The 9,920-nt window shown below is 39.3% G+C and overlaps 2 protein-coding genes across 3 annotated transcripts in view; one reads left to right on the top strand and one right to left on the bottom strand.

Moving 5' to 3' along the window:
* The first annotated feature begins 7 nt into the window (after positions 1–7).
* SLC35A5 (solute carrier family 35 member A5) overlaps positions 8–9,920 on the top strand; it is a 42,695-nt gene continuing 32,782 nt past the window's right edge. Inside the window, exon 1 of one of the 2 annotated variants that reach the window (XM_036744265.1) lies at positions 8–120. The gene's annotated coding sequence lies outside the window, so the exon portion shown is untranslated. Of the gene's footprint in view, positions 388–9,920 lie in introns of both variants that reach the window. The other variant, XM_036744266.1, reaches the window with a different exon arrangement.
* On the bottom strand, positions 7,547–8,006 carry LOC118837407 (40S ribosomal protein S25-like). The gene has a single exon (XM_036744269.1). It carries the CDS (start codon positions 7,950–7,952, stop codon positions 7,581–7,583), a length of 372 nt encoding a protein of 123 aa, XP_036600164.1. The 5' UTR covers positions 7,953–8,006; the 3' UTR covers positions 7,547–7,580.

Genomic DNA, 9,920 nt, shown 5'->3' with positions numbered 1-9,920 from the left:
ACATAAAGCGCCTGCGCAGTGGGTCCCTTTAGCGGCTCATTTCCTGACTGGTATGTTCTCGTACCAATTCTTCCGGCACTTCAAGAAGCTGAGCCTTAGGGAACAGAAACGATCTTATCGGTCCGTTTCTTCCCCCTTAACCCTTCCCTCCCCACCACTCCCTTATCCTTCTTCGACAATTCTCAAAATCTACGGCTGCTACACCTTGCCCGTCACTCCCCAGCCTGACATGTACCGCCAGGCCAGGATGGGCTTCTTTCTACGCAGGTGTACCCAGCACCAGGGATAGGTAACAGCGCCCAGCGCATTGGAAACCGCGCATGCGTAGGCAGAGGCGCCCACTGAGGGTTGAGACTTTATGAACCCACTGCGCATGTGTAAGAAGAGGTTTGTTGGGTGTTTTCTTTCCTCTTGGTTAGTGGAGGAGGCGAAGGGGGGTGGGGCGGTGTCCTTGCCACGTGATGCTGGGCGGAGCTTGTCGGTCCCTCGAACGCGCTTGCACATTTGGGAGCTGTCATTTGGAGCTGGTGGATGAGTGGTGCTGCTTTGCAGCTCTGGGGAAAAGCAGGTGTAGGCGGGGCGAGCTTGAGGGGCTGTAAGGAGGTACTCACAGCCCAAGTGGTTCAGGTGTAAGGGCCCAGGAGTCACCTCAGGCCTTTCTGCCTCCATCTGGAGCTGAATCCACTCTGGACTTTGGACTTAAGAAGAAAAAGCATTTACTTTTTTTTTTCTCCGTTTTAAAAAAAAATACCTGTTAGCCACGCATTTTTTCCCCCTCCCCTTCATTTTGGCGTCTGGCTGGGGTATCTCTCAGACCCTTTTGTGGGGGGCTACAGTCACAACAGGTGATCATCGACAATAAGAATGCGATTCTTGTGTTCCCTCCCCTCCCCACCTGGGGTTTCTGTTTATTTAAATATGTTATACCATCCTAACGGATTTTGTGGAAACATTAAAGTGCCCTTGCTTTAGTCTGAGAGGAGAGATAGAAGAAAGGGAGACAAATCCGCACAGACTTGGGGGTTTCTGCTTCTTAGGTGGTGGTTCCCTTTGATGGCAGGCAGCAAAATTCATTTCTTAGCGTCATTCTTAAAATTCATGTGGCGGAACTGAAGTGCTATCAGAATATTTTTTTCTGCTAAGGCCACCTTTCTAAGGGATGGCAGGACTGTAGCCCTGAAGTTATCCTTTCACTAAAAGGCCTGCTCTGACATCCCATCAGCTCCTACGTCTGTGCCCATAGTAGGTGATTTATAAATAAATGAAATTACGAATTGAAATGAATCATAGTTTTTAAGCCTCTGGGTTCTTGGAGGCTACACTATCACCTGTCCTGTAGAGTACCAGTGTCTAAACTTTATCTTGCACTGACATCAGTAAAACAGTTTTTAAGCAAGCATGTTCAGTATGTAAGGTATTTCACTGCATAATCATTGCCCCCTGGGTGGTTTTTTTTTTTTAGTCGAAAAGTTGATTTATAACCTTTCATCTTATAATCATCGCATGGTATAATTCTGTTTGTCCTGCTGCTTAAAAGGTAAACAGAGTAGCAATGTATATTTACCAGTGGCGTATGGGTAGGCATTTATCTCTTGCACATTGCATACTGTGAGCCTAGAATTCTCAGAGCATGCACATTGTCATCATCCCATTTTATCATATATTCACAGGTATTCCATTCATCCTAATCTTGCACCAAAGGCAGTTTAGTAATAAATAATTTTTAAGTAATACCAGCACAATTTTTTTAAAGTTTCACATAATGGTCGCACCCCACCATTTACAAAATTGCCATAAAATCTGCAATAATTATGCAGTGAAATATGGTATATGCTTTTTTATAAATTACATACAGGTACAATTTTGCTAGTAATTTTGTATGTCATAAAGCTTAAACAAAAAAATAAAAAGTAATATTTCATCCTAGAGTCAATAGGGAGTCACTGGAACTTATTGAGCAGGAGAGTGGCATGGTCAGCTGAGAACTAGGAAAATCACTTTGTCAGGTGCTACCACATAGAAAGCACTTAATAAAGCAATTTTTAGGCACTTGATAAAGCACCAATAAAAAAGTTGATTGGGAATGGATTAGAGAAAGGGGAGAGATGAGTCTGGGAGACCAGTTAGGGGGCTATAGAATAGTGCAGGTGGAAGATGACCTAATGTGGTGGCTGTGGTACTAGAGAAAAGGGGACAGATGAAGTAAATGTGAAAGAAGAAACAATACTTGACGATTGATTATGTGGGGTGAGATCTTTATGTTGAAACCTATTTATGTCTGTGTATCCTGTGCAATTTACCCATCCAGAACAAAAAGAGGGAAGGTCTTAGTCCCAAATGTCATTTCATTGTCCCAAATGCAAAGCCTGCTCTTGGAGGGTTATCTATCACAGTCATGAGGTGAGCTGGGGTCAGGGAGTGGATATATGGGAGTAGAGAGGGGAGGCTGAGTTTTCAAATGGCACCTGCTATTTAGTTACAACTGCCCTGAAGGGCTGAGGTCCAGTTCAGAATGGGGGAGGTGATTTAGTGAGGGAATCTTGGGGAGGTGTGGTTGTACTGCAGAGACAAACTTTATGATTGACTATCACAGAGATGATGGGATTTGACCCTTATGATCAGGACACTACACCCTTCTCCTCAGTGGACACCAGCTCCTACAAAGAGCCAGGTCTATCTTGACTTCATTGATGCAGTAGGCCACAAATTACATCAGCCGCTGGATGACTACAGTGTGCTGGAATGAAAAGAATATTTGACTTGGAGTCAGAAGACCTGGGTTAAAATTCTGAATCTGCCACATTTTACCCACCTTGTCCTCTGAGCTTTTCTTTTCTTGTCTGTAAAATCATAAAGTTGGACTAAATTACCTCAAGAGTTATTTTAGCTCTAATTCCTGTTTCTATGACCTAGGGGTATTATCTGGGTAAGACTACTGTATGGGGGTGGGAGGGTAAGTTGGAGGGAAGGCATTAGTACAGTACAGCACATCATTGGAGGTAATACTATCAATGAAATGACAGATCCTTGAAACATTGACTAATTTGCTTTTTAGTATCATAAGGGATAGTCCTGAGGGACTCAGACTTCAGTAATATTTTTTTCCATGTTTTCTGTGGCCTTGGAATTTATAAGCAATGTTTTCTTAAGGCTTAGTAAAGTAAAACAAATCGTCTCCACAATGTAGAAACTACTATTTCTATTAAAGAACAGGGAACAAAAGGCAAGAAGAGATTAAATTAATCATTGAAACTAATTAATGTATTTCATTCAATAAGCAGGTTCTTCTTTAATTTTTAACTAAAAGTAGGAAGTAACACTTCATACAAAAAATAAAGACTAGATTTTTTTAAGTATAGCACTTTATTCAGAATTCTCAAGGATTAATAATATGCTTATAAAGAAAACTGAGTTGAATCATGAATTATTCTATTATTAAAAATTTAAATCAGGTATTTACTATTTAGTAAGTATAAATAGATATAATTGTCAACAAAATGTAATAATTCCTGAGATAACCTATATTAATAACAGGTTTTCTTAAATAATAAATGGAATAATAAAAGTTCAAAAGTAGTCCTCAGTCTCTCTGGAACAATGAGCTCAGCCATTCTCTCATAAGCTAAAAGCAGCTTATAATATAGTGAATATTGCTTAGCTTTTTCAGCAACATCGTTATGAATATTAGCAACTGAATAAAGTGCTGTAGAAGTAGTTGAAGTTGCACTGTAGGTGCTCTGCTTGGAGCTGAATATTTACACTGGCCTATACCTTCTCCTTCAAGAGGCAAAACTCAGAGTACCTTCTTACTTGGTGGTGAAAACAGGGGAGTAAACCCACGTAAGAGACAAACCAACCAGCAAATTACAGATGGGAGTGGTACTGATAAAGCAAAAAAATGAAAGCCAAACAAATGTTTGGGCTCCCTTGGCTTCAGTAATAGTATTTGCTTTAGGACACTGCAGAAATTTAAGAAGGGGAAACTAGGAAAATTCTTTCTATATTCAATATTGTTGAGGTCCTTTATTGTAATAAATGTAATAATTTTTTGTTTCCATAGCTGGAATGTAATATAAATATAATATAATGGAAAGAGTGCCAGAGAGAGTCAAGAAATCTGGATTCTAGTCCTTGCTGTGCCACTGACCAGCTGTATAACTTTGGATAAATTCTTTACGTTTTTAGTCTTCAGTAAATGTTGGTTTAGCCCTAACAGTCTTATTATAAGAAATGCACAGCAGGTATTAAAAAGTTCGTTGTTCTACCAGGTACTGGCAGCTGTCCTTACCTTCTCAAGTATATCCTGAACGACGTACCCTCCATAATTAGCAGTGGTGGGCAATGCTCTAGAGGGTATATATAATTTGGGGTTGGGGTGATATCATCAGTCATTTTATTAAGCACCAACAGGGTGCCAGGCCCATTGGGGGTACAAAGATAAAAATGAAATAGTGCCTGCCCTCAGAAAACTCACATTTTGTCAGGGTAGAAAACATGAAAAATATACATGTATATAAAATAAGTACAAAATTGTTTTTCAGGGGGAGGACATCAGCAACTGGGGAAATCTGGAAAGGCCTCTTGTTGAAGGAGCACCTGAACTGAGTTTTGAAGGAAACAAAAGATTTTAAGGCGCATATAAGTGAGGAGGAATGTAGAGTGCGGTGGCCTTTTGAGCCTTATAATAAGCCTGTGAGGTAGATCCTCAGGTTTAATGACCTGAGAAACAGAAAAGTTGAGAGACTTGCCCATGGTCAGTTTTCTCTTTTCATTCTCAATCTGTGATCTTATCACCTCCATGAGATCAATTACCACTTCTGTATTTGATTCCCTATTTATCCAACCCTAGTGTCTCTCTTCAGCACTAGCCCAGCATCACCAACTGCCTGCTGGACATTTCAGACTTGATGACACATAAGTATCTCAAACTCAAGAGGTCCAAAACATTATTCATTACCTTTACCTTCAAATTCTTCATTTACAAAATTTCCCTATTATTGCCTAGAGGATGACCATCCTCCCAGACATCCAGATTTGCAACCTCAACTCTTCTTTCAATTACTCCACATATCTAATCAATTGTCTAATCTTGTAATTTCTCCCTCCATAACTCTTTTTTTTAAAGACATTCCCCTTGTAGAGCCACCATCTTCATTCAGGCCTTCATCACCTCAGGTGTGGACCACTGCAATAGCTTTCTAATTGCTCTCCATGCCTCAAATCTTTCTCATCTCAAATTCATCCCCGAATAGCTACCAAAGTGATTTTCTTAAAGCATAGCATCTTCCTACTCAATAAACTCCATTGACTCCCTATTACTTACAAGATCAAATATAGAGATCGTTGTTTGACATTTAAAACTCTTCACAACTTGTCCTTTTCCTACTTTTCCAACCTTCTTGCATTCTGCTACTTTCTATGAATAATACAGTGCAGGCATGATGGTGCTTGTCCATGATACTCCATCTCCTATTCCTTGCCTTTGCCCTTGCTATCTATGCCTTGAACGTCCTCCCTCCCATTGTTTGATTCTTGGATTCCTTCCCTTCCTGTAAGAATCAACTCAATTGCAACCTTCTCCAGGAGGCCTTTCCTAGTCCTCCTATCTATTAGTGCCATTTTGCATGTTCTAATTTATATACATTGCCTAAACTATTAGAATGTAAACTCCTTAAAGACCAGAACTGTTTGGTTTTGCTTCTTCCTTTTATATCCTTAGCTCTTGGTACAATGCCTGGCAGGTAATAAATGCTCATTGACTCCAAGCATGTGACTGGATATCAAAAGGACACAAGTGGGAGATGGAATGCTGTGTTTGAAGAACGAGAAGGCCAATGTGGTCACACCGTAGAGTTTGGGAAAGGCCGTATAATAAAGCCAAAGAGATAGCTTGGGTCAGGGCTATAAAAATTATGTTTGATTTTAGATGCAGCAAGAAGCCATTGGAGTTTTTATTTTAAATAGTATCCTATTTTTCCCCAGGTGCATGTCAAGAAAATTTTTAGCATTCGGTTTTACAAAATTTTGAGTTCCAAATTTTTCTCCCTCTCTCCCCTCTTCTGAAAATGGTAGACAGTTTGATATAGTTTATACATGTGCTATCATGTAAAAATATTTCCATATTATTCACAGTTGTGAAAGAAGAAAGAGATCATAAGGAAAAAAACACAAGAAAGAATAAGTGAAAGAAATATGCTTTAATCTGCATTTAGAGTCTATTAGTTCTTTATCTGGATATCTTCCTTCCTAAATTCTCTCTACTTGTCTTGGATCATTCTGCTGCTGAGAAGAGCTGAGTCATTCATAGTTGATCGTCATACGATGTTGCTGATACTGTGTATAATGTTTTCCTGGTTCTGCTCATCAGTTCATACAAGTCTTTCTAGGTTTTTCCGAAATCTGTCTGTTCATTTCTTATTGCACAATAGTATTCCATTACTTCATTTACCACAGCTTTTTCAACCATTCTCCAATTGATGGGCATCCCTTCAATTTGCAATATTTTGCTACCACAAAAAGCCCTTTTCCCTTTTTTATGATCTCTTTGGGATATAAATCTAGTAGTGGTATTGCTGGATCAAAGGGTATACACAATTTGATTGTCCTTTAGGTATAGTTCCAAATCACTCTCCAGAATGGTTGGATCAGTTTAGAGTTCCACCAGCAGTGCATTAGTGTCCCAATTTTCCCACATCTCCAGCATTTATCATTTTTCTTTTCTCTCGTATTAGCCAATCTGATAGGAGTGATGTGATACCTCAGAGTTCTTTTAATTTGCATTTCTCTAATCAAAATGATTTGGAGCACTTCTTCATATACATATAGATAGCTTTGATTTCTTCATCTGAAAACTGCCTGTTCATATCCTTTGCCCACTTATCAAGTGGGGAATGGCTTCTAGTCTTGTAAATTTGACGCAGTTCTCTATATGTTTGAGAAATGAAGCCTTTATCAGAGATACCTGCTACAAAGATAGATTCCCATCTTTCTGCTTTCCTTCTAATCTTGGTTGCATTGGTTTTGTTTGTGCAAAAGCTTTTTCATTTAATATAATCAAAATTATCTGTTTTATATTTTATAATGCTTTCTATCTCTTATTTGGTCATGAATTTTTCCCCTACCCATAGATCTGACAGGTAGACTATTCCCTGCTCTTCTAATTTGCTTATGGTGTCACCTTTTATGTCTAAATCATGCCAAAGATCTGTCATATCTAATTTTTCTAATATTCTATTTACCTCCTTAGTTTCTTGTTCATTTTTTGGTTGGATTTATTGAGTTCTGAGGGGGAACAGTTGAGGTCCCCCACTGGAATAGTTTTGCTGTCTATTTCTTCCTGTAACTCATTTAATTTCTCCTTTAAGAATTTGGATGCTATACCAGTTGGTGCATATATGTTTAGTACTGATATTGCTTCATTGTCTATGGTACCTTTTAACAAAATGTAGTTTCTTTACTTATCTCTTTTAATTGGATTTGTTTTTGCTTTTACTATGTCTGAGATTAGGATTGCTATCCCTGCTTTTTTTTTAGTCCAATAAGTTTATTTTTGAAAATATACACAAAAATGTTGAACCATTTTATGCATCTTCAGCAGCTAGAGCATCTCCACCCTTGGTGTTCCTGGTATATATCACTTGTGCTCTGTGTTTGGAAACCAACTTAATCAGACCTTTACTAAGCAGTTCCTGGAGGGCTGCTCGGGCTAGAGAACCCCGGATCTTCAGTCTCTCTGAGACTACTGCAGGGGTGATGAGTTTATAGTTGGGGACCTCCTTGCAGAGTTTGTCATATGTTGCTTTGTCAAACAGAACCAGATTGTTGAGCTTGTCTCGAACTTTTCCCTTGGACCACTTCTTGTTAGCTTTGCCCCCAGACTTGTTCACGGGATCTTTGTCCTTCTTGCCCGATTTCCCGGCATCTTTCTTCTTCTTATCGTCCTTGGGCGGCATGGTGAGGCTTCAAGGAACTCCTGGTGCTGCCGCCTCCAAGCTAAGATGTCGGACAGAAAGCATCCCTGCCTTTTTTACTTCAGCTGAAGCATAATAGATTCAGCTCTGGCCCCCTACCTTTATTCTGCGTGTGTGTCTCTCTGCTTCAAGTGTGTTTCTTGTAAACAGCATATTGTAGCATTCTAGTTTTTGATCCACTCTGCTAACTGCTTCTGTTTTTTGGGGAGAGTTCATCCCATTCACGTTACAGTTATGATTACTACCCGTGTATTTCCTTCCATCCTATTCTTCCTCTTGTCTGTCCTGTCTCTCCTTTCACCCTTCCCCTTTTCACCAGTGTTTTGCCTGTCTACCACCTATCCTGATCTGCCCTCCCTTCTGTTGGTTTCCCGCCCCCCCCCCCCCCCACCTCTTTACTTGATCTCCTTACCTCCCACTTCCCTGTAGGGTGAGATAGATTTCTATATTCAACTGATTGTGTATATGATTCCCTCTGAGCCAGTACTGATGAGAATAAAGTTCAAGCAATGCTCATCTCCCACCCTCCCACCTTCCCCTCCACTGTAATAGTTCTTTTGTGCCTCTTTATGTGAAATAGTTTACCCCATTCTACTTCTTTTCTTCTGCAGCCTTTGTACTCCTCTTTCTCGTCCCTTAATTTCTTTTATGCCATTTCCTCAAATTCACCTTATACCCGCACCCTCTGTCTATGTAGTACTATTAGCGATAGTTTAAGACTTACAAATATCATCAGTTACAAGAATTACAAACATCATGTAGGTATGTAAATAGTTTAGCTCTATTGAAGGCCTTATGTTTTCTCTTCCCTTTTGACCTGTTTATGCATCTCTTTGGTCTTGATATTGGAGGTCAGATTTTTTGGTTTACTTCTGGTCTTCATCTTATAAAAGCTTGAAACCCTTCTATTTTGTTGAATGACCATTTTCCACCACTTGATATAATATATTTAATTTTGCTGAGTAAGTGATTCTTGGTTGTAGTCCTAGCTCCTTTGCCTTCCGGAATGTCATGTTCCATGACTTCCAATCCTTTTAATGTTACAGCTGCCAAGTCCTGTGCAATCTTGATTGTAACTCCCTGATATTTGAATGATTTCTTTCTGGCCACTTGTAGTATTTTTTCCTTGACTTGTTAGTTCTGAAATTTGGCTATAATGTTCCTTGGAGTTTTTATTTTTGGAATCTCTTTCCTGAGGTGATTGGTAGATCCTTTAAATGCCTATTTTGTCTTCCGGTTCCCAGAGATCAGGGCAGTTTTCCATGATAATTTCTTGAAAGATGCTTTCCAGGTGCTCCTTTTCATTTTGGCTTGCAAGTAGTCCAATGATTATGACATTGTCTCTCCTGGATCTATTTTTCTAGGTCAGTTGTTTTTCCCATGAGGGACTTTACATTTTCTTCCACTTTTTAATTCTTTTGAATTTGATTGATTCTCTATGTCTCATAGAGTGATTAGCTTCCACTTGCCCAATTCTAACTTTAAATGTGTTCTTTTCTTCAGTTAGCTTTTGTACTTTCTTTTCCATTTGGGCAATTATAATCTTTAAGGAGCTGTTTTCTTCAATGGATTTTTGTATTTCCTTTTCCATTTGACGAATTCTATTTTTTAAACAGTTCTAGTTTATCTTACATTTCAGGACTTTTTAAGTGGCCCTTACTTAACATAGTCTACTATGGCTTCTAACTCCTGTTGAAGCCAGAGAATTCCCTGGTTAGAAATATTGGCTTTAAGAGGAATGTCAGAAGCCTCCATAATCTCCTGAAGGAACACCTCCACATTACCTGTAATATGTAAGGTAGAAGTCAGTAGTCCTTGAAGACCAAGCGGGCCCAGGTCTGTTCACGTTTGGACTAAAACCCTTGTCCATGGTTAAATCAATGTGGTAACATTGTCAACAAGAACACTGATTGAAAAACAAAATACTACCAAGCACTAAACTCTTCTTCA

Source organism: Trichosurus vulpecula, chromosome 2 (assembly GCF_011100635.1).
Source record: "Trichosurus vulpecula isolate mTriVul1 chromosome 2, mTriVul1.pri, whole genome shotgun sequence".
Taxonomy (NCBI): Eukaryota; Metazoa; Chordata; class Mammalia; order Diprotodontia; family Phalangeridae; genus Trichosurus; species Trichosurus vulpecula.
Note: the sequence above shows the minus strand (reverse complement) of the source record. Positions and strands in the feature narration are given on the sequence as shown.

Excerpts from the sequence above, each read along its gene's own strand:
- LOC118837407 (XM_036744269.1), bottom strand. The coding sequence starts at position 7,952 with ATGCCGCCCAAGGACGATAAGAAGAAGAAAGATGCCGGGAAATCGGGC.